This window comes from Doryrhamphus excisus, chromosome 16 (genome assembly GCF_030265055.1).
Source record: "Doryrhamphus excisus isolate RoL2022-K1 chromosome 16, RoL_Dexc_1.0, whole genome shotgun sequence".
Taxonomy (NCBI): Eukaryota; Metazoa; Chordata; class Actinopteri; order Syngnathiformes; family Syngnathidae; genus Doryrhamphus; species Doryrhamphus excisus.
In genome coordinates this window covers 7863516-7888308 of record NC_080481.1, presented here as the reverse complement: position 1 = coordinate 7888308, position 24793 = coordinate 7863516, and the positions used below count along the sequence as shown (strand labels likewise).

Here is a 24793-nt window from a genome sequence, read left to right as displayed (position 1 = left end):
TGCAAGTCTTATTCAGAAAAAAAACCCAACAAAACTGTAAAATTCAATTTTGTAGTTTGGTCTGATGTTTAAAGTGCTCATGAAAAAAGGGACATGAGAACATACAGCAGATCATATGACACTTTTACAGATAGAATTAGACAAATAATCAAGGCAAATTCATTCACTGCTTCATTCATTTTCTACTGCTGATCCTCACGGGGGTGCTGGAGCCTATCCCAGCTTTCTTCGGGCAAGAGGCGGGGTACACCCTGGACTGGTCGCCAGCCAATCACAAGGCACATATAGACAAACAACCATTCACACTCACATTCATACCTATGGACAATTTGGCGTCGCCAATTAACCTAGCATGTTTTTGGAATGTGGGAGGAAACCGGAGTACCCGGAGAAAACCCACGCATGCACGGGGAGAACATGCAAACTCCACACAGAGATGGCCGAGGGTGGAATTCAACTCGGGTCTCCTGCCTGTGAGGCCTGCGCGCTAACCACCCTTCCACCGTGCAGTCAAGGCAAATTATAAGCGTTAAACATAGTGTATGTTTGTGTATTAAATATATGTTCTATTAAATATATGTTGTCCCCGGGACAATTTTGTTAACTCAACGTGGCCCACGAGTCAAAAAGTTTGCCCGCCCCTGGTCTAAAGTCATGTGCTTGTCCACACCGCTCAACAGTGTGTCATCGCATCACCAGATGTAGTGCTTCCTACCTTGTCTCCATCCACAAAAGTTCGCCCGTCACTGGCTCGCCTCCAGGATATGTCTGGTAGGGGTTCGCCCTCAGCGACACAGGAGATCATAGCGGCATTGCCTTCCACTGCCGTCACGTTCTTCAGCTGCGTGATGTGAGGTTGAACTGCAGGCCACGGAAAGTGGACAAAAAGAGGTGAGAAGAGAACATGAGCGTGCAAAAAAACAGGTGATGCAGGCTGCACTGCCAGATTTAAACACGCACTGTGATGCATGACTCAGGTGCTGATCTTTTGCAATGTTGAGGTGAAAACTGTCAGGCCAATTTTGTGCAGATTTCCAGATAAAACATTTCTATCTTTCACAAACATCCACTTGCTTGTCTGCCTGTGCACATTCCTCTATTCCTGCCGTTAAAAGAACATGAAATTCTGTTTGGAAGGATGCATCTCCAGCACCAGGCAGCTTCCTTCTGACACGCTGATAAGTGGTGGAAAGTATGCTGGGGGTGCTCGGTAGCTCTAGATAAGCAAGCCGAAAACTCTGTGCATGTGAAGGGCAAAGAGCACGGAACATAAATGATGGATCGTTTTTTCCCCCATCTCTCCAACATGCTTCCCTGAACAGGAAGCTTGTTGAGAAGCAGCAAACCCACACCATGGCTTTGGTGTACTTAAGGCTTTTAATGTTGTTGGGAGAGCGCTCAAGGGATTGTGGGACCTTGTCAAAACAAGCCATCGCAAACACAGATGGAGGGAGGGACATCAGGTCCAACACAGTGCACTGAGTTTTAATAAATGGAACACCGATGTACCATACACTGGGGAGGGGGTGTCACTTTGCTTTCTCCAAGGGTTTTGCCCGGCAGCCTTTCTGTGAATAGTGTACGGGGTTAATCAAAAAAATGACTTCATTACTTCAGTTGAACAATTTGAAAGAGAAGTTTTCTCAGTTCCTCCAGAAACGTTGGCCGGAAGAAGGCGCAAGACCTTGATGACCTTAAACATTGAATAACAACACCGATTATCTCTGTGGAATTAATTAATAAAATACTCCATCATGAAATCAATGACTTATTTTTGAGCAACCCTGTCTATTAAACACAGTCAGTGAAGATATCTTTGTAGGATTTAATAAGATCTGTGTTTTCCTACTCCGTTTTGAACACGTTAAAATGTCAACTGTAAACATGTCATATACTTCAATGTAACTTTGTATGCATGTCCGAAAGAAACCAAATTCGACGAAACAAGCCCACTTGCGCTGTGCAAACTCTTCCTGTGATTGTCAGCGGACTTTAAACCTTTTCACTATGGTGCTCAAACAAAGATAATAAGCCACAAATCCACAACCACCCACCGCCTACCACTGTTTAACGCTGCAGCCGGCCCTGAAGCGGTTCTCCATCATCATTATTTGCAGGTACTTTGCTCCAGATAGCCTTCTTCACAAAATATACTGCTTTTACTCATCTGTGAATTATGTTGCCAATGTTCGATTCTGTTCGGGGATTTACTTGTTCTCATTTATGCATACGTAGATCCATAGTAGTGTACTGTATGTAGTATTTTCCTAACTGCGTTGATCCTCCTAACTGCCGAGGCCATGTTGGTTTACAAGTGAGTTCAGGGGAAGATGCGTGTCACAGAAAAGGATCGCTTGATTTGCCCAGCCTGACCCATCTACACCACAGTATGGGTAATCTCAGCGTTATTTTATAAGGTTATAAGGTTTATTGGTATGATGCAATAATTATGGTACATTGCTACTATAGTAGCCATGCTATTTAAAATTGAAAAAAATAGACCTATCATTTTATAATTGTTTTCCTTTCTATTGCAACAGAAGCGGTCAAGGCAGCTGGTTGCCTGACGACTGTCCTTGTAATGTTTGAGGTTTCTTCTTCCTTGTCTTGGTCACCAAAGTGCTTGCTGATTTAGTTGTGTTTTTTTTAAATATGAAATGAGGAGCGTCGCCTTGGACCATGTGTGGAGTGTGATGAATGTACGGAGAAATAAGAGAGTTTTTCCAATGTAATTTAAAATCCCTAACACTCCAACAAAGTAGTGAATGTATGTTTTGATAAAATAAGGACAACTGATTTGGTAGTGTATATGCTCTAAAGTGAAACTAATTAAAAAAAAAACCTCTCCATTTGCTAATAACTTGACATGATCATAATTATGGTTATTAGAATAATTACAACTGTGTCTTATTAATGTCAGCTCTGGTATTCATAATTGCTTGAAAAATGAAAAAGCTATTACTGTCAAACTGCTTGTTTTCTCTATATTTTGACTTTCTATGTCAGTGGTGTCGGTTTTCCACTTAGGGCTGCATACAAAACACTAAAAAGGTTGTGGGTGCCACTTTGATATTCCTCACCATTAGTTTATTAGACATGCTGAAACCAAAACAAAGTGAGTCAAAATATGCTAGACAAATATACTGCGAACTTCAAGGAAAACATGCCGGTATCTTATGTTTCTCTAGTATTAGGTGACAGTGCAAATAAATGAGTTTGGGTTTTTGAGTGGCCAGTGGCCCAGGATCCCATTAGATTGGCCCCTGCTGAGGATGACAAAACGACACGCTGAGCTGAAGCAGCTGATCAAAGAAGAGCAAAGCCAAAATACAGCAAACTTGATAGCTCAATTCAATTCTTTGTCAGCGTCAAGGCATTACCAATAGAGATTTGACCAAGTTTTACAATGTAGTTAAGTCATACACACAAAAATGTTTGGACCAATCGATGTTTGTGACTATTTGTCAAATGATATTATCAAAGGTGATTATATTTATAATGTGTCAGGCTAAATCCAGCCTTGTTTTTGGAACGCCCCAGTTTTTGTATGATTCTGTTATTGGACAATATTTGGCCTAACAGTACCCGTTGGTACACTGAATATTGTGGTATTCAAAAAGATTAATTATGGACGGACATTGTTTATTCACCCAAACACCAAATCTTGCCGTACTTAGTTGACAAGTTGATACAATACTACAGTATCCTGTAAGGCTCATTGGTTTGGGAAGCTCAAGTAAATGTTACACTAACTAGTGTTTTCTGCTGTAATCAACTGTAATAAATCAAGGATGCCAACGTTACGAAATAGGTAAAGGTGTTAACAAAACAGAGATCACAAACAATCAAAGATGCGAGAGGTTGTTTTTGGTATGGAAATACAGCAAAACTTGCTTCGGTCTTCGTATGACTTTTTAGAAGTAATTCATAACAAAAAAAGAAGTTTCTACTGTACTGTGAGGAACAAAATTTACCAGTTGTTGTTGTTCATACTCCTAATATCAATCAACTCCTCCAGATTGCAAAAGCTATTATCACCACCTTGCAAAAAAATAACAGCCGCTGGTGTTCTTGTCATCTGCTCACTCAATAGACAGGATGGAAGAAATGAAAAGCACAAACTTTGTTGGCCATTTAATCAGCTTCCTTGTTTGTAGACGAGCTAACTTTGTCAAACTCCTCCATTTTCTCCAGAAATATTATTGCTGACACTTAGAGCTGCAATAACTAATCAATTAATCTATGTTTATTGTTTAACATTCTGTGTCCACATTATGTGGACCCAGGTTGAAGCCCGGGCGGAACACGTGGCTGGCTGGACCAGGTGAGTTACATACAGTATTGACAGTTTACAATGAGCTTTAAAAACTCTGCTGCTCTCAGTCACTTACTGAACACTTTGAGAAAGAGCTCTCTCTCCTGGGAACCCGCCTTGTTGGTGGCCTTGCAATAGTAAAAGCCTCCGTCACCCTGGCGTATGTTGCGGATGGTCAGCATGCCCCGCCCCCCTTCCAGTCGACTGAGAATGTACTGATCTGATGGCTCCAGCTGCTGGCCTTTCCTGCAGAAACACAGTGAGAATATGCAAACCAAGTTACTCCAGCCTTTAAATTACATTCATCACATGTATTATGGACACACTCCATTAGTGAATAGTTGGATGACTGTTTTTTAGTACGTCATCAGGATTCAACGCACACACTACAACTTCTCCCACTCCGCCACCCAGAGAGAGATCTTTTTCCTCTGCCCAGGAAGCGTGTCAGTGTTGTCAAGGCTGACGTGTGTTGGCTACACTTGGCTGCAGGCTGCAGGTCTCTGCTGTGGTGTGGAATACAACAGCGATAATCTTCATTGCACACGTTTCACGGTGTGAAGCAGGTTCGATTTCCTGACCCTGCTTGTTTTTTGTTTACAACTGAGAATATTTTGAAGTTTTTGGTCAAAGGAAAAATAACCCCATGGAGACGAGAGGCAGGATGAGCTTTTTGAGAATAATACGAGATGCAATTTAATAAAAACTTGGAGACCCTTGGAGGCAAGTCAATACCACCTGCTGATCAGAGCATTGGAGATAAAGACCTTGGTTTATACTGGGGGTGTCCAAAGTGTGGCCCTGTGTTTTATTGGTCCACAGCACATTCTAAAAATATATGTAACTAAAAGTCAACAACCTTAAAACCTAATTCCTAATATTCAAGAGTCCATTTACATGTTGAGTGTACTATAAATGTGTACATGTTGGTAGGTCTGCATTGAAATGAAAACCTCTCACACTCCTCCTGACAGTTTATGGGAAGTAGAAAGCCAAAATACAGTTTATGTAAGTAGAAAGTTAAAGTATTTGTGTAAAAAAAAAAAAAATTATGGACAGAATTCCTCAATGCAGCCAAGATGTTTGGAAGAGTCCAATATTGGAGGCCTGAGGATCTCATCTCTGCTATTTGCAGACGATGTGGTCCTGATGGTCCTGAAGAGAGCTGAGTCAGAAGAAGAGGTGACCAGAGATCAAGAAGTCTGGACTTCCTTACTCAGACTGCTGGCCTCGCGACTCAGCCACGGATAAGCGGAAAAAAATGGATGGGTGGGAAGATATTGAATTTTTGAAGAAAGAATATGTGAAACAGCATTTGTAGTGCATAATCACAGGATTATGCAGTGTAGCAAATGTTAATGTGCAGTGTGCCTGCGTCATAGTAAACAAACATAGAGGTCACACATTGTTATCAACAGCCTTGCAGCAGAGCACATGTGACCTTTGTTTACAAAAAGAAATCCAATCGCTATGAGGACATTTTTATTTCCGCTGTTTATTTGATGACTTTGATAAGACATTCAATCTGAAGCTGGCCCCTATTTTTTTTTTTTAAACGTCCGCTTTTGTGCAACTGAATTGAAAAATGATAAGAGAGCCAAGTTTAGAATACGGTGATTGACTTATGCACAAGGTGTCATGTTGCATGCCAATGAGAATGGTAAATATTGGGGCTTGGGAAATGCGTATTCAGATGTGCACATATACAAACAGAACAACACTAGGGCCACGGCTCCACCTCATGTAGGAAAAGCCAGCAAAGATAATTGAAAGTCAGCGAGGGAAACACCAACGCCAAGTAATAATAACGTCGGCAAGCCAAAGAGGAAATGAAGAGGTGCCTCATCTTCGGCACAGGCAGTCCGGGACAGGCCTGCGCGGTGGATGTCATTACACTGACTGACAGGTAGTCCATTACCCAAGATGCACAGGGCCAAATGTCTTACTGAGGAAAAAATGCAAGTGAAAAGCTGAAGGGAAAGTGGGTTTTTACTTAGAGGTTAAATTAATCGTATTTGTTGGGGCAGTGGAGTCTGCATGACTTGACTTGACCCTTCTTTTTGATTCGGGAATTGTTCTGCATAATGGCAGCGGTTTCAGGTCACTGCTGGCGTGTTTTGGCCTTACATTAGTGTAGCTGTGCTCAGGAGGTCATGTTTCTGTGGCTGCAACAAAGCTTCTTTGTGAAGGAGTGTGGCTTTGTCCCGGGAGGATCCCATTCAATTCTGGTGCGGATCCAGGAATGCTTTTGACTTTTTTCACAGAGAATAATGACAACATGCACGCATCCAGTATCTACTCGGTGGCTTTCTATCAACGTATAGATTTGGTGTTGATCCGAACTAGTATTGCTAAGCCTGTCAGTGGTCTGTGTTCATGCCATTTATTTTAAACGATGTGGGAGAAACAGGGTTAAAATGATGGTGTGACTAACGCCCTCATTATTTGATGTAACTGGCAATTTCATTCATTGAAATTTCAAACATTATGACGCCGTCACTATTACAGAGGCAAATGTGGTACATGATTATGCACTGATATCTAACAGCTGTTATTGCTCAGCCAGGCACAGGACAAGAGATGCAAATAAAATGTATTTTCTGACTGTCCTTTTTAGTGAGCTGGGGGGGGGGTTTATAGTTTCACTGATTGTATGAGTGCAGCGTCTCATACTTTCTTTGAACTTTGTTCAGCTTACTAGCATTATTTCATTGACATGAGGTGCTGGACAACATCTGCATGTCGACTATTGGTATGAAAGCCAGTATCATCATCTCGACTATTAATGATTTTTTTTTCAAGTAGTTTGTCCAACACCAGTTATAAATGTTTCCCAGTCGTTCCTTGGAGCAGTCATTGATTTCTAGGTTCTTCAGAAACACGGACAGCAACACATCAAATGTTAGATTCATGTTGTTTTTTTAGTTGCAGTAAATCATATGCAATGATCACATACAACACAAGCATCACCCCAAGGGGTAGTATCACCCCAAGGGGCATCACCCCAAGGGGCATCACCCCAAGGAGCATCACCACAAGGATCCCCACACCAAGGAACATCCCCCCAAGGATCCCCACCCCAAGGAGCATCACCCCAAGAGGCATCACCTCAAGGGGCATCACCACAAGGGGCATCACCTCAAGGAGCATCACCACAAGGATCCCCAACCCAAGGAGCATCACCCCAAGGATCATCACCCCAAGGGGCATCACCACAAGGGGCATCACCACAAGGGGCATCACCTCAAGGAGCATCACCCCAAGGATCCCCACCCCAAGGAGCATCGCCCCATGGATCATCGCCCCAAGGAGCATCGCCCCAAGGAGCATCGCCCCAAGGAGCATCACCACAAGGGGCATCACCACAAGGGGCATCACCTCAAGGAGCATCACCCCAAGGAGCATCACCCCAAAGGGCATCGCCCCAAGGAGCATCGCCCCAAGGAGCATCACCCCAAAGATCATCACCCCAAGGGGCATCACCACAAGGGGCATCACCACAAGGGGCATCACCTCAAGGAGCATCACCCCAAGGATCCCCACCCCAAGGAGCATCGCCCCAAGGATCATCACCCCAAGGAGCATCGCCCCAAGGAGCATTGCCCCAAGGGGCATCACCACAAGGGGCATCACTACAAGGGGCATCACCTCAAGGAGCATCACCCCAAGGAGCATCACCCCAAAGGGCATCGCCCCAAGGAGCATCGCCCCAAGGAGCATCGCCCCAAGGAGCATCACCCCAAGAATCCCGACCCCAAGGAGCATCACCCCCAAGGAGCCGCAGTGAGGACATGGGGAACCCTCAAAGTGTAGACGGTAAATCAATGCAAAGAGGGTAACAATAAATAAAACACTCCAATCGCCCATTTGCATCAAATAATTGGGTGCACCACACGAAAAAAAACAGTGATTTGCGGTAAAGCCACCTAAGTGCTATTATAATAGATGCTTGGGAGCAAATAGCAGGGGTGCCAAAGAGTTAATTTTATCATGACGAGGTACAGAGCGGTCAGCAGGGTGTTAAATGCTCTTCAGGCACTCATTTTCACGCTCCCATTGCTGGGTATGCTGAGGGTGGATGTGCGAGGGTGGAATATAAATTCCTCAGAGCCATGAAAGCTTATTGACTAGATCTATAACCAGCAAACTACAGCCGCTTGTTTTTCCTAAAGGAAATATCGACACAGTCGCGATCACAAATAATATGCTTCCATTGTTCAGCAGGTAGTCCCACTTGGCAATTCCTGATCCGTGAATGGCAGAGCGGTGCAGCATAACATTCTTTAGATTGCACATAGTCAGTGTAGTACCTGTGCCACGTGACAACAGGATCCGGAGATCCGGAGGTGATGCACGTAAAGGTGACCGACTCCTGGTAGTCTGCAGTGGCGTTGAACGACTGTTGTGAAACTGACAGGACTGGAGGGACTGTGGGGAGAAAAGAGGGAAGAGTATTGCAACACATCATCAGGCTAGAACCAATTTGTACAAGGAACAAAATGAACACATTCAATAACAAAGACGTACTGAAATGTTTTTATAATCCCGTGTAACCTCATGTCAAAAAATCTGAACTGTCCCTTTAAGAAAGACCATTTCATTCATTTTTAAATCAGTTGACATGCTTAAAGATTGACCAGACAACTAAAACAACTGTTGATTTCCTGTCAGCTCAGGTTGCAGAAAACATGCCCCCTATGCACGGGGACACACATCAAGCACTGATAGCTTTCCGGGGATAAAACTGGACTTAGGAAAAATCAAACACTTTGAGTCCTTTTGCGGTTGAGAGGAGCACACATCTGCCTGATGTGATAAGCAGTGATTTGTAAGCCAATAAATTTCCAGCCCTAAGTGTCCCAAAACTCTGACACTCCCATGAAAGCACCATGCTCAAACAACCTTGTTACTGAGACACTATGCTGTGCACAGAGACTTCAAATGTGCAAAGAATGAACCTTTATTGTGCTCATTACAGCCATGAATACTCTTAGGTCTACAGACGCTTACTCTGTCAATGCATGAGGATTTGTTTCTCAGCACAAACAAGCTTTCATGCCCATCACCCTTTGGTCATTTATGACGAAGACGGACACCAGTATATAGCAGTAATAAATGGGCCAAATGATTGGGACACTGGCTTTTCCAACCACAATGAAGTAGGAAGAACTTATGGTCTATTTGGTGCCTAAATAGGAGTTGTACAAATTGAGAATGGCATTGAAACCAGGTGATGGATTTGGTATCATTCTGGATGTGGATCAAGACTTTACAACATGGTTCTGTAACAGAGAGGACTTTCTACAAGATTTTGGAGCTTGTATGAAGGAATTATTGTGCATTCATGCAGGAGTGCATTTGTGAGGTCAAAGCTCATGAATTTGGATGAGACCCGGCCTTACTCAACGGTGGGCTGGTGAAGTTCCTCCATACAAAACGGATCCAAGCTTGACTTTGTCTCCACTGGATGTATTGCCTGAGAGTTAAACTGATAATTACTGTGGACCCTTGGTTAGCCACACGGACATTACCTTTGTGTTTTGCTGTGAGTTATATTTTAAATTCTGTAGTCCCCTTCTTCATCAAAGTGCTGACACTTTCTTTGGCTCCATCATGGTATACTTTGCAGCCACCATCCAAAGAGACTTGTGGCGTAACTGTGTTAGTTAGCAAAGGTCTACAGAGTCAACCACTGACAACATCATAGACAGGTATTACCGTGCTGACTTCTAGTTCCGGTTTCCATTTTATTATCAAGCTAAGAAGGACGTTTTCTGATAAAAATGCATTAAGAACACAGTTGGACTCACAGTGTTTGGAATGGAATATGTTCTACTTTGTGTTATGTATTTGTTTTTATACATTACAGAGAGAAAACAAGAAGCCTATTCTTTTTAAGTAAGCACACACACACACACACACACACACACACACACACACACACACATACAGACAAACATGCTTCATCGTTTCATCATCGGCCAAACCCCTAGCCAAGGCTTCAAGGTCAAGGTCATGTAAACATGTAAAACTAAATTATTCTATATAAATTCATTCATTCATTCATTTTCTACCGCTTTTCCTCACGAGGGTTGCGGGGGTGCTGGAGCCTATCCCAGCTGTCTTTGGGCGAGAGGCGGGGTACACCCTGGACTGGTCGCCAGCCAATCACAGGGCATATAAAATAATTGTTTTTGTTAATACTTTTGGGTTTCTGAAACATAGTAATTTGATTTAGATTATTTGCTATGGGGAACATTGCTTCGGTTTCTTAAGTTTCACTTTTCGTCAGACCTTTTGGAACAAATAACGGAGAGGTACCACTGCATGTCTTTCTGGACTGCAAATCTCCCTCTTCTGATTGGCCCAATCCAAGAGCCCATCTCTGGCACTTTTCTGGACCAACCGTACATTCCAAAAGTGGTCACGCAGTGCTGCAGTCGCTTTAATCAAAGCTGTAAATGTTCCCATACAGTTCATGTTCTTTCAGTGGTTATGATTCTTCCATCACAAGATAATTGAACACATCCTGGCAGACAAAGCCACTTGTTTTCAGTGACAGCCGAAAGGGGTGCGATTTCACTTTCGGATGTCACATGTGAGTGGGAAACAATTAATGGATGTATTCTGGGAGGATAAGGAGACATTAGGAAGATGTATTGTTTCCCGATAGCCATCAGTTGCCATGGAGACACACCAATATTGGTGGAGAATACATAGTGAACGCTACTCAGGCCCACAATGCAACATGCCTCCAGTGAGGGGAACAGAATGACACCACACCACACCTATGTGAGCTTCCACTATTAATTGCACATTGAAGCCTCCTTTCAAACTGACCTTCTCTCACATCGATGACAGATTCTGCCGTCTGATGTTCTTACCCAGCAGGCTTATTTCCCAATCTCCTAAAACTATCTTCCATGTGCTCTTCCTGGCAAAGAGCTGAGGCTAGCTTCAAGCTTCTAAGCTTGGATTGAACAATCGCTGCTTGGGAGGAACTTTCCTCCAGAAATCCCTTGATGAATGTCACATCTGAGCCGTGTTTTAGCCTATTCCTCTGCATTTTTAATGCACTGGATGAAAGTCTTAGTGCAGCTTTTCTGTCTGATGCCTTCCTGAGGTGTACTGCTGCCTATTAGCTGTTTTGCCCTCAGGTTGATTGGCTATCCTCCTCAAGATACCACCCCCACCATCGATGGTCCACAGCACACTGGCAGCCCCAGTGTCCTTATGCAGAAGACAGTAGTCTCTTATCAACGGAGGCATGAATATTTATGACTCCAAATGGAAGGAGAAAAGTATACTCTAAGCCGCTACAGCCCTGCTTTTAGTCTTGTTGTGCATGACTGGGTCCAGGAATGTCTGTTAACATGGTGCTGAAGTAGTCAAAACTGACACTAACGCCGGCTCACCATCGATAGAACGACATGACAGAGTGTTGCTACCAGCAGAAAAGGAAACATTAGTAGGATGCGCGCTTCGAGTTCAGTGGGAGTTCAGCACAGAATTTCACTATAAAGACGAAGCAGTACAAGCATCCCTAAAAACATACCAAGATATGATCAACATAAACAAAGATGAAAAAGATGAGGCGGCTACATTTCCATTTCACTTCTCATATGAAACCTGTAAGGCGGTGCCAGGCCCAAAATATTTCTGAGATGGATCCTTATGTAAGGAGGATGCCCAGGAGCTGCACAGCTATGTTGCTCATCGCTCTTCCAACCCCCTCCAGGGGTCAACAGACAAGACTGTGTTTCTGCCTTTTTTTTTCTTCCATCGGTTTGTTTATTTTACATCCCCCGGCAGCCGATTGATCAAACTGCTTAACGTACCTGAGCCCCCTGGCCAACTACTCTATCTCCATCTGCTTGTGTACGGTCACGACCATGCTACACTTCAATTGGAATACGCTCCACTTTTTGAGGTATGAGTGAGTTTAATGTGACTGCATCATCAGGGAGTGATATTCAACTCAAATGTAAAAAAGCTGAGAGCCATCTGGCTTCAGTTTGGATGTAGTCAATTTAATCTCTGCCATTAAAAAAACATCTTTGTATATAATGTCATAAATTCGTAAATAAAATACACTCAAAATACATACTCAAATTGTTTTCAAAAACATAGAGATTTTCAGTAACTAAAAATCCATCCGCCCTCATCCACCCTCCTGTGAGGTCGGGTCGCAGGGGCAGAAGCCTAAGCAGGGAAGCTAGAGACGAATCCCTCCCAGGCAATCCTGGTTCTTCCCCGAGGCCTCCTCCCAGTTGGATGTGCCCTGAACACCTCCTGCGGGAGGCGTCTGGCAGGCATCCTGACCAGATGCCCAAGTCACCTCATCTGTGTAGGAGCAGAGGTTCAACTCCGACTTTTTCCCGGATGACTGTTCTTTTCACTTTATCGCTAAGGGAGAGCCACCCTGCGGAGAAAACTCATTCCAGCCGCTTGTACCCGCGATCTTTTCGCTTTGGTCACTACCCAAAGTTCATGACCATAGGTGAGAGTAGAAACATAGATTGATTGGTAAAGTGAGTGCTTTTTTTTCCGGCTCAGTTCCCTCTTCACCACAACAAACTGAGTCTCCATCACTGCAGACGCCACACCAATCAGCCTGTCCTCCTTCCATCCTTCCCTCACTTGTCTAAAGGGACTTAAACTCCTCCACTTGGGTCAGGATCTTTCAGATATTTTTATTGAGTTGTGAATTCCTATAAAGCAGCGACACACGATAACCCGCACACAAAGATCTTCCAGAATCTGCAACTATTCCAGCTGTATTTCCATGGCTTTCCAAAATGCTCTGTTTTAATTCATTCCACTTCTGCCTGATGTGAGCGTCTTTTGGCGAGTTCAAACCTGATCAAATATTTCCTGGAAGTCATTAGAATTAGCTCCTTGCTAACACATTGGAATCAGAACAGAGAAACAGTGCAGCAGCAAAGCGGGGGAACTTGTGCCTGGAAACGCCCATGTAAGAATGTAGTAGTGCAAGTCCAACTCGCTGAAACTGAGCGTTCTGAGCCATCCCAAACTTCTGGGCTCACTTCCAAATCCACAAACCTCATTATCTGAAACATTGGCGTCTTTTAACACCAGAATACAACATTCTAACTAGATTTATAGGTCAGAAAAGTGGAAAAAGAATAATAGGTCCACTTTAAAAAAGTCAACTGCACTGTGTGTGCCCTGAACTCCATTACGAATAGACCAATGTGTTTTTCTTACTTGTTATTATTTTATCCATCCATCATTTTTTATGCCGCTTATCCTCATGAGGGTCGCGGGGGTTATACTAAGCCTATCCCAGCTGACTTTGGGTGAGAGGCAGGGTACACTCTGGACTGGTCTCTAGCCAATTTAGAGTCAGCAATTAACCTAACCTGCATGTTTTTGGAATGTGGTAGGAATCCGGAGTACCCAGAGAATACCCACGCACGTTTTATGATGAGCTGAAACAAATCTTTGCATTTACTTTTTTTTTCATGTGTTTCCTTGATTTCTGCTATATTGTGATGTCGATAATTTTTTTGGTATATTTTATAATTTAAATGTTCATAGCAAACTGGATGTGTACAATAACTAAGGAAATAATGACCGAATTGATTGAAATACTATCGGCTCTATGAACGGAACTATTGATGAGTTATGTGAAATTGTCTTTATTGTCATGTTGAATTGAATGATGATTTTAGGTGCTTTTGTTTTAGATGACTTTAACTATAAAATACACAAAGCAAGAAACAAGGAAGGTTTCACTGCACCAAATAGATTTAATTTAAAAAAAACATCACTTTTGAATTGAAACAAATTATGGAAATTACAATGAAATGTAAGTTAAAGTGGGTATAAAAATGTCTTTTTGTATTGAAAAAATATCAAACTGTACTCTATATTATTGCACCCATAATCTTGATGGTACCTCACTGGGAAAAAAAGTCCACCATTTGCACCCTCCGTGCTTTAGGCATCTGCGAGCAGACTTAACGCAAAGTGAGGTTTGGTAAACCATACCGGCTCCAAGAGTCTGTCCTGTCTCAGGCTCCAAAAGTCGCCACCATAATGAGTCTCACCTCATTGAGCAAGCTTATTCCATTTTCCGGTATAAGCGGCAAGCTAAATCGAACACACATCATGCTTCTTGGGGGGCAGAGGGGTGCCCTAATATTGCTTATTAGGTGAAGGAGGCACAGTCAGTTTGGCAGCAGTTCAACCGCTACAGAACAAGATTGGTCTAAGTGGTGTTTCAAGCTGTGCTACTAAATGAAGACAAATTGAGAAATGAAAATTACATCCATCATTTTTGGGGCAAAAGCGCTCAAATCCCTTTCTAATTGAAATTTCCAATTGCATCTACAGAATAAAAAAGAAACACAGATGGATTTAATAGGAGTGATGAAAACCAGCACAGTCTCACTCCGGGCTCCAACATTTCTGGCATAAATATTTCCACCACTACATAATCTCAAACTCACCGTTGACCACCACGGCTATGTCCACAAAGTCGATTTCACCACGTGCCTCCACACTGGCCTCACAGCGGTACACGCCTTCGTCCGCCTTGGTCATATGGTGGATCTGCAGGCTGTTGTTTGGAAGCACCTTAAACCTGCCTGCACCACACAAGGACAAACGGGAAGGTGAGGCTGATAAAAGGAAATTGCCACACTCGTTCTGAAAATCAAATCTACTTCTTGGCAAATTTATCTAATAAACTCCAAAATGACAAATGATCTACTTTATAACCCTGAACTATATTTTGACTGTGTCATTATTCGACTGAAATGAAAGTGAAAATTAAAGACCTGTAAAGTCGGACATAAAGTACATGCACACGGGTTGAATGGAGACATTTGGACTTTTCTTGCTTGTTGAAGGCTTCTTCGGTTGTAAAATTTAGGTGTGGAGTTTGCCCATTTGTGTCTCTGGTGGGTCTTTCCCCTCGGGGTAATGACAGTAGGGTTGTTCTTGCTACTGTGTTCAGCCGTGGCTCGGGAAAGAAAGTCCTGCATAACAACAGATCGGTGGCACAACAACTTGTTCGTGGCCACTCTTTCCGTTGAATTAGACTGTCAAGGGAAAATCTGCTGCTGGCTCAAAAATAGATGAGAGACAAGACAAGTTTTTTTGGGAATAGTGAAAGGTGCCAAGCAAATTCCAAGCAAAGAGACAAATCAGTACAAGCTGAACAGACGGCTATAGATTGTAAAATGTTAGATAACATATGAAATGACATATGCGAGGGGGGGTGATCTCTTCATGTGAAGGACAAAGACAGTGAAGGTTAGACTCACATGATAAAACTACTTGTCGGGGGGATTAGCACAGTGCGTCGCTAATCGCTAGCCTCAGCATCATTCACAGACGGAAGAGTGGATACCCAGCTTTCAATTTCGCTACGAAGAGTCAACAAGACTCTCGTTTGCCGTCAGCAATTTTTACCTGAGGACTGGAGCACACGTCTTGTGCTGGAAGACACAGCCATCCCAAGGACAGCAGACAAGTGTTGTCGCTGTATGTTGACGGTACTAGCATAAGTATGTGTATCAATGCGTCTAGGATAGAAGCTTCAGTAGTGTTTTAAATCATCAAAATATGACAAGATCAATCATCAATCAAAGTCTCATCTTGGGCACCATGAATTGGAGCTGGCCTTCGAACCTCAATGGCCGTGCTGGAGTGTAAATCTGGATGACGTCCGAAAAGAAACAGTAAAATCTTGAAATCAATTCAATAGGCAGCCGGTGCAGGGAGGCTAAAATTGGGGTGAAGTGCTCCCTTTTCTTGGTTCCTGTCGAAAGCCGTGCCGCAGAATTCTGGACTAACTGTCAGCCAGAAAGTGATTTGTGGCTTATTCCTGAGTAGAGTACAATACAGTAGTTCACACGTGATGAAATAAAAACATGTTGTTGAATTATAAATATTTGGGGGAGAGATGTAAGGAACATTGTTCTAAGCAGACGATGTGGATGTAGATAGACCTCTCCTTTTGGACAGACATCTGTGAAACAAAGGCACACTTCTTTATCCAAATTCTGGCCAGGCAGGGCTGTTGCTTTGAAAGAGGTGTGACAGAAGCCATTTACGTATGTCCAACGAGAAGAGAACATTTACAACATCACAACAATGTCCTTACATCGCTTCCCCAAAGATTGTTACATTTAACGGCAAACAACGAGTTGTTTTGCAGGACAGTCCTCCACCAGCCACGCCCAGCTCCAGTAACAACACAACCCATACCCAGCAGAGACACCTGAATTCGAGAACTGAAAAAGCCTTTTGGACAACAAAGAGCTTTTTCACATTTTTTGCTACAGTTACGCATCTCCTTTTGGCCTGATTTTACACCTTACAACAACTTGGCAGAAAAGGAGGAAATAACATTTTGAAGAGTACTTTCATGCTTGCACATTTGTGCATCTTTTGTGTATGAGGAGAGAGCAGATTGTGAGCATAGCGTTTATTTGGCAGATTTACATTGACAGTGTAATCCACTACTTACTACTGCACATTTGCACCATTTTGTTACCAGCTTTAGCTGGTACAACTAACAATAGTCAGAAGAATATGTAGAACAAATCTGAGGTGAATGACCTTTAGTGAATAAAATGAACCCACATCCATGGCAGAGATGGAGTCAGCTCACCAGGAAGCTGTTTTGGAATCGTAAAGCTTGACCTGACTTCATGGAAACTTACTGTGGTGCTCCGTGGTGATCTCTCGGCCCTGGTAGTACCACACAACCTCCGGCACGGGTGAACTGATAACATCGCAGATGACTTCTGCCGTTTCACCGTGGCGGAACTCTTGTGGCGATTGAACGTCTCGGAAAGTCAGCCTCTCTGCAAGATCAAACGAGTACAAAAGTTTATGGTGTTTTAAACCAAAAGAAAAACTGTGTAACTACTTCTATACAGTATATTGGTACAATGGTAGACCCCCCCCCCCCTCACTGCCAGCTAGTCCCTGATGCCCTAAGAGTCATGCTCGACGGCTGGAGCTCTCAACTCTCATTCTGCAAACCCTGGTTGGAGGCTGACTGGGCTGGGTTGGCTGGGTTATATCTCCATCCATCCATCCATCTCCAGTCCAGACTTCCCTGTATACTTTGACCAATACTTCCCGGTAGATCCCAAGGCATTCCCAGGCCTCTTTCAAATGTGTCCTGGGTCTTCCCAGAGGCCTCCTACCAGTCACACGTGCCCTGAACACCTCCCCTGGGGGGCATCCTGACCCGATGCCCACCTCACCTGGCTCCTCTTAATGCTACTCAGAGTTTCTCCTGGATGACAGTACTTACCTTACCTTACACCTTATCTCTATGGGGGAGGCCAGCCACCCTATGGAGAAAACTCATTTCGGCAGCTTGTACCCACAATCTTGTCCTTTCAATCACTTCCCAAAGCTCACGATCATAGGTGAAGGTCGGAACGTATCATCATTATCATTTAGCTCCATCTTCCTGCTGAAGGTTGGAGTCATGTTCCCCCAGTAGCACTGGTTTTCAGCTGCTAATTTGAAATTGGTGTCTGACTGTGTCCAAAGAACATATTTTCCCTTTCCATAATGTTCATCAAAAGCTTTCTCTGTTGATTTGCCATTGTTAGTACTTCTTTGCTGCTTTTTCTTTCTGTTCTTTCTTTGCATGATCCCTTTAGTATTTTGTGTTCACTCCACATTTGAAAAGATTACAATCTTTCCGTCCAAGTTTCTTCAGTGTAAGACTATTTTTCTTTATGTTACCAAAAAGTAGAGCTATTCAACATTTTATATCTTTCTCACATGATCCCTCCATTGATAAAGTTTGTCATAAATATTCAATTTCCACCACTGGTTCAATATTTTTTTAAACTTTGTAACATGCATGATCTTGGCCTTTTTTGCATTCATCGTTTTTCTATGCTGCTTATCCTCACTGGGGGCACGGGGGTGTGCTGGAGCCTATCCAGGCTGACTTCGGGTGAGAGGTGGAGTTACACTCTGGACTGGTCACCAGAGAGTTTCAGGGCATATGCTGTATAAACAGACAACCATTCACACTGAGAGTCTCCGGTTAACATAGCATGCATGTTTCTGGAATGTGGAAGGAAGCCGGAGTAACCGGTGAAGGTATTTGCTCATATTTTGGCTAGCGAACAATAAAGTTAAAATCAAGTATATAGTTTATGAAGAGGTTTTTTAGTACGCGATGCAGCGTATAGCTTAAACACAGTTAAATTCAAACACATACAGTAAACCTCGGATATATCGGACTCGGATATATCGGAAATTCGCTCACAACGGACAGATTAAAAAGAACCGATTTTTCTGTAATGCATTTCCAATAAAAATTCATTGCATACAGTGAAGAAAATAAGTATTTGAACACCCTGCTATTTTGCTATTTCTCCCACTTAGAAATCATGGAGGGGTCTGAAATTTTCATCGTAGGTGCATGTCCACTGTGAGAGAGATAAACTAAAAAGAAAAATCCAGAAATCACAATGCATGATTTTTTAACAATTTATTTGTGTGATACAGCTGCAAATAAGTATTTGAACACCTGAGAAAATGAATGTTAATATTTGGTACAGTAGCCTTTGTTTGCTATTACAGAGGTCAAACGTTTCCTGTAGTTTTTCACCAGGTTTGCACACACTGCAGGAGGGATCTTGGCCCACTCCTCCACACAGATCTTCTCTAGATCAGTCAGGTTTCTGGGCTGTCGCTGAGAAACACGGAGTTTGAGCTCCCTCCAAAGATTTTCGATTGGGTTCAGGTCTGGAGACTGGCTGGGCCATGCTAGAACCTTGATATGCTTCTTACGGAGCCACTCCTTGGTTTTCCTGGCTGTGTGCTTCGGGTCGTTGTCGTGTTGGAAGACCCAGCCACGACCCATCTTCAATGCTCTGACAGAGGGAAGGAGGTTGTTCCCCAAAATCTCACAATACACGGCCCCAGTCATCCTCTCTTTAATGCAGTGCACTCGTCCTGTCCCATGTGCAGAAAAACACCCCCAAAGCATGATGCTACCACCCCCATGCTTCACAGTAGGGATGGTGTTCTTCGGATTGTACTCTTCATTCTTCTTCCTCCAAACACGCTTATTGGAATTATGACCAAAAAGTTCTATTTTGGTCTCATCTGACCATAAAACTTTCTCCCATGACTCCTCTGTATCATCCAAATGGTCATATGCAAACTTAAGACGGGCCTTGACATGTGCTGGTTTAAGCAGGGGAACCTTTCGTGCCATGCATGATTTCACATCATGACGTCTTAGTGTATTACCTACAGTAACCTTGGAAACGGTGGTCCCAGCTCTTTTCAGGTCATTGACCAAGTCCTGTCGTGTAGTTCTGGGCTGATTCCTCACCTTTCTTAGAATCATTGAGACCCCACGAGGTGATATCTTGCATGGGGCTCCACTCCGATTGAGATTGACCGTCATGTTTAGCTTCTTCCATTTTCTAATGATAGCTCCAACAGTGGACCTTTTTTCACCAAGCTGCTTGGTAATTGCTCCGTAGCCCTTTCCAGCCTTGTGGAGGTGTACAATTTTGTCTCTGGTGTCTTTGGACAGCTCTTTGGTCTTCGCCATGTTACAAGTTAAAGTCTTACTGATTGTATGGGGTGGACAGGTGTCTTTATGCAGCTAACGACCTCAAACAGGTGCATCTGATTCAGGATGATACATGGAGTGCAGGTGGACTTCTAATGGGCAGACTAACAGGTCTTTCAGGGTCAGAATTCTAGATGATACACAGGTGTTCAAATACTTATTTGCAGCTGTATCACACAAATAAATTGTTAAAAAATCATGCATTGTGATTTCTGGATTTTTCTTTTTAGTTTATCTCTCTCACAGTGGACATGCACCTACGATGAAAATTTCAGACCCCTCCATGATTTCTAAGTGGGAGAAATAGCAAAATAGCAGGGTGTTCAAATACTTATTTTCTTCACTGTATATCAGATTTTTTATAACGGATTTCGCTTATATCGGACAAAACCAGTGGGAACAATTGAATCCGATATATCCGAGGTTTACTGTAGTGTTGTCACAAGTACTGACAAACTTAGTGTGACACTTGTCCCCCCCCCCACCCCCCCACCCCACCCCCAACCCACACACACACACAAAAGAACTAGAGTGATGACCAAGACAGGAGATATCTGGTATGTATGATATGGCTTGTTTACAGCACAATAAATCGTAGAACGTTCCAGAACATCCTGGCGCTGTCCTTGCTGAGAAGAATAACAGAGATGGGCCGGTGATGCTGAAACCAGGGCGACGGTGCGTGCTGATTGGTCCACATCTTGCACGGACAAAAGCCGGGCAGGGAAAAAGAAAGGGTGCTTTTTGCAGCTGCGCTGTACTAAGACCCGACTTACTGTTGGCATACAGGGAATGCAATTAAGCCTGGACGTCTGTATTAGATATTGTTTGTATCAGGAATAAATACTCGGGTTTTCATATACTGGTTTGGTTATTTAGTCTTCCCATATTATCAATTCGACACCCACATATGAATCTTAAAAGGAGAAAACACACAAGGCGAGAACATGCAAACTCCACACAGAGGTGGCATTCATTTTCATTCTGTATATTTTCACCGTATCGTTGATGGTATCCAAAATGTTATCAACCAGTAAATTGAGATCTCAATTCCCACTGAGTCCACTGTGTATGTGTATGGTGACATTGCATGCTGAATAGAATGCTTGTGTTCTATTTAGGGGTCCATGGAAATAAAACCCTAAGATGAGGTGGCTGAACAAATTTTGAAAATGCAGTGAGCAAATTGAGAGCGGAAGACAAGTCAAAGAAAGCCCGAACTAAGCCTGTTACCACTGTGTTTGTGGGACACAGATAAGGCAAATGTTAAGGGGCAGCAATGTTCTGCTCACTGCCCACCAAAAGGCATTTCATCTTTGTCTTGGAAATACCAAAATTGGATGTGACAAATATGTGATGCCTGGACACCAGGAAGCTTTACTGTTTATGGTCCTGTGTGTGATATAAGACCTACTCTTTCTCAGGCAGTGCTGCAACCACCTGCCATCCCCGGCGTACACACATAAATCAAGCAGCGCTTGCCTATCAGTCCTCTCCTTTAACAGGCTTCAACATTAGCATTTTGCTGTGTGATTTATGCCAGGCTGCTCCACAAAATGAGCTTTCTCTCCCAGACTGCACTGTCCGCCTGCACACGTGTCTGGCATGTCAGTGTCATCATTAACTTCAAGGATGTCATTGTGTGTATTTGTCATTCATTACCATCCTTTATGATGTGGCTCTCTGATTTGCTGTTCATGCTGTTGCAACCTCAAAGGCTCGTTCCTTTTGTTTTGCATCCTTGCATCCTCAAGTTGAGTGGAGCCTATCTGGAAATTCTCCTCTGGCTATTGGTTCAGTCTGATAGAGAAATCAACAATTGTCTTTGGATCTCCATCAACAGAGTTATTTTCAGCCAGCAATAATGTAGTCTGGACCTAACGCCGTCACTCTGCACCGGTCCAGGTTTGTTATCGGGATGCAGGTGCCAGTCATTGTAGCATGATTAGAAGCGGCCGTCATGGAGTTGTCAGTAGCTCCTGACAGGATGTCGACACTTTTCCTCCCGCCGGCAATAAATTTCATGTCTAACATGGAGTAGTGTACGTGCTGCCCCGTCGCCCGAGGGTTCTTTGACTGCCATGGGCCGGCAAATAATAGCTGGAGCTTTAGGCTGACTTTCATGCAGATGCACGCTGATGGCTGAAGGGAGTGATGGGAGGTTGCTATGGAAACAATGGTTTTTAGGGAGCTGGCAGCGGCAGGTGCGATTAAGGCTGTGATGTCCTGCCTAAAAGCTCATTGAGAGAGAAATGAGAATTGAGAGAGAAAAAGGTGACGGCTAAGTATGATGGGTGTGTGTGTGTGCCAATGAAGGTTATTTGCAGCTCAGAAGTCACTCCTCTCACCTTCCTATGTTAATGAGTCAGTCTTTGCAAACACAGTACTGCACTAGACAGCGCCGTAAACAAAACAAAACATTTACACGAGTACAAAGGCATGTGGGCCTTTTTCCCTGGACATTTCTTTTCACTGAATAGTCAAACAATAAGACAACTTCAGCTTCTTTTATGGTAAAGAGGAAACACACAGAAACAGAACTTAGAAAGGTAGACGCATCTCTAAAAAAAAAATAAGTTGACAAAAATTCCAATAGATCTGTTAGCTATGAATGTTTTTGTTGATGAAATAATGTGCATTATGTGGTTGTTTCATAGTCTGTCCATTCATATACACACATTGACAGGATACCCTGAGGTCCCTCAGGTTTGGACGCTTACCAGCACTAACATGGAACCATGCTGCTTCAATATGCTTTGTCTACCCTTGATTGGAATAATACGCTTCAATACGCCACCTCAACAGAAAAAGGTGCCTGATACCAGTTAGCATTGAGGATGATGCCCTGTCTGTGGAAAGACTGAACTCCGCCCAACACCCTCCCACCTGCACCGTGTAGCATTAAGTTTTTCCCAGGATAAAAGCTGGGTCAGCATGGAAGGATGGCCTCAGTGCCACATCCTTCATTATGCCTGGCAGGATCAGCGTCCCAAGGTGCGACTAGTCGTCATTATACTTTCATTACAAGGCAGAGAGGGATCACACGCACGTATTTATCAAGCCGCAACATGATCATTAGCTAGTGTTTGGAAAGTCCATTATCTCTTCATGCCATGGCCTGTGCACAAATGTGTGTGCACACTCTGTGTAGAACTTACGGTAGATCTCCAGCACTACTGAGGCCTCCACTGTATGACCGCTGGCATCGGTGGCCTGGCAGCGATAGATTCCGGCGTCCTCGATGATGGCGTTGTAGATGATTAGCCGGGATCTGGACATCTCGGTGTGCAGGGCCATCCGCTTAGAGGGCTGGATCCGCTCCCCCTGAGGACTGTACCACTCTAGCCTCACCGGCTCGCCAATCGCTAGGAGAAAAGGTCATAGACACACAAGGTTACGCCACACACGTTTACTCCAGACTGAGGGTCAGTCTGGTTCTTGGTCGAACTGGAGATTATGACATCACGTCGGAAATAAAATACATGTAACCTCAGCTCTGTGAGCACCAAAGGTTTACCGTTGGATTTGGATGTTTGGATTTTTCTATTGCTGATTTTTCTTTCGCTTATTTTTTTCTCATCCTCAACAAGGGGTTTAGAAATTGAGATCAGAAGAAAAAACTGCTTTACTCATATGTTCATTTGAGTGACATACATAAGTAGATTTTAGCATGACTCTGTTATTAAGTCATCTAACCAAGTATCATTAGATTTTAGATAATTTTTTTATTGATTGATTTATCAACTAAGTGCATCAAAATAAGTACATGACAAAAATAACTGCTGTCAATTCATCTATTAATTAAATAATGCATTGTTAACTATTAACCGAATAAAATGACTGTGATTCAAAAATAGTGAAAGATCACTGATGCACAATCAGCAAAGACCAGTCGGCACCACAAGCCAGATACAGACACACACACACACACACATACATAGTCAAAGTTCGGCCTTGGGACAGACTGGGGAAGTACAGGATGTGCTGTTTGTGTGGAAATAGGTGCCATCGCATCAGCAGAAGCATCAACTATAACCTGCTGGCATCACACAAGCTTGGTTAAAGCCTGCAGGAGAAAGTTATCTTGTGAGAGACTGCTGTCAATGGTTGGATGTCATCCACTATATGAGCAGAAGAAACTACGGGTCAAGGAGCAAACTCCCTTTTTTGGCGTGGAAGCTACAGGCGAGCGGTGGGAAAGATACTGCCACGAAGCACCAAAAGCTGCAATTCAATTCTGTCTGAATTATCGTTAATACAATTCTATTTGTGTTTAATATATTTTTAAAAGTGTGAGTCTTGTTAGTATCCTCCCACCTCTCCGCATTTCACACCCTGCTGACAGCAGAGACTGTTAAATATGTTAAAGTAGACCCTGCTCACATGGTGGCAGGCCATTTAATCCACAGATGATCTGACAAGGCAGGCATGTGTGACACGCTGCCGTGTTTTTCAGAAACACCCAAGCCACTCACTGTGTCTTCACTACAGGGACTTGTGGAAAACGCTGTCAGACAACTCTTTGAATCTGCGTCAGCCCTGCCGTTATTATTGATTGTGTCGCATTTTGACCGCAGCGCATTGACACCTGACAGTTGGCGTTCGCAAACTGCTGATGAACCGCACACCTCTACCCAGCCAGGAACTATTCACAAGCAATAGGACTGTAAATATATATACTTTTTTTCACATGGCAGAAAGCAAATAAAGAACCCCGACACAAGTAACATCCTCCCTGTCCACAGAGACATACTCTGCGTTGACGCCATCCAGAAACAGAAAGAAACCTTGAAGAGAAACCCAGCTTGGTGTGTGCTAGCCATCTGCCTTTGGTGGTTGTGTTGAGAGAATGAAAGAGGATAACCGGATGGGCTGAG

General features: G+C 43.4%; 1 protein-coding gene across 3 annotated transcripts in view; it reads right to left on the bottom strand.

The window, feature by feature from the left end:
• LOC131104876 (neural cell adhesion molecule 2-like) overlaps positions 1 to 24793 on the bottom strand; it is a 170612-nt gene that overhangs the window by 22719 nt on the left and 123100 nt on the right. For all 3 annotated transcript variants that reach the window (XM_058052519.1, XM_058052517.1, XM_058052518.1), the window contains exons 3-8: positions 23075 to 23281; positions 17014 to 17157; positions 14791 to 14928; positions 8626 to 8743; positions 4392 to 4561; positions 716 to 861 (exon numbers count right to left, since the gene is read on the bottom strand). In XM_058052519.1, the coding sequence (XP_057908502.1) occupies positions 716 to 861; positions 4392 to 4561; positions 8626 to 8743; positions 14791 to 14928; positions 17014 to 17157; positions 23075 to 23281 (923 nt within the window). The remainder of the gene's footprint in view (positions 1 to 715; positions 862 to 4391; positions 4562 to 8625; positions 8744 to 14790; positions 14929 to 17013; positions 17158 to 23074; positions 23282 to 24793) is intronic.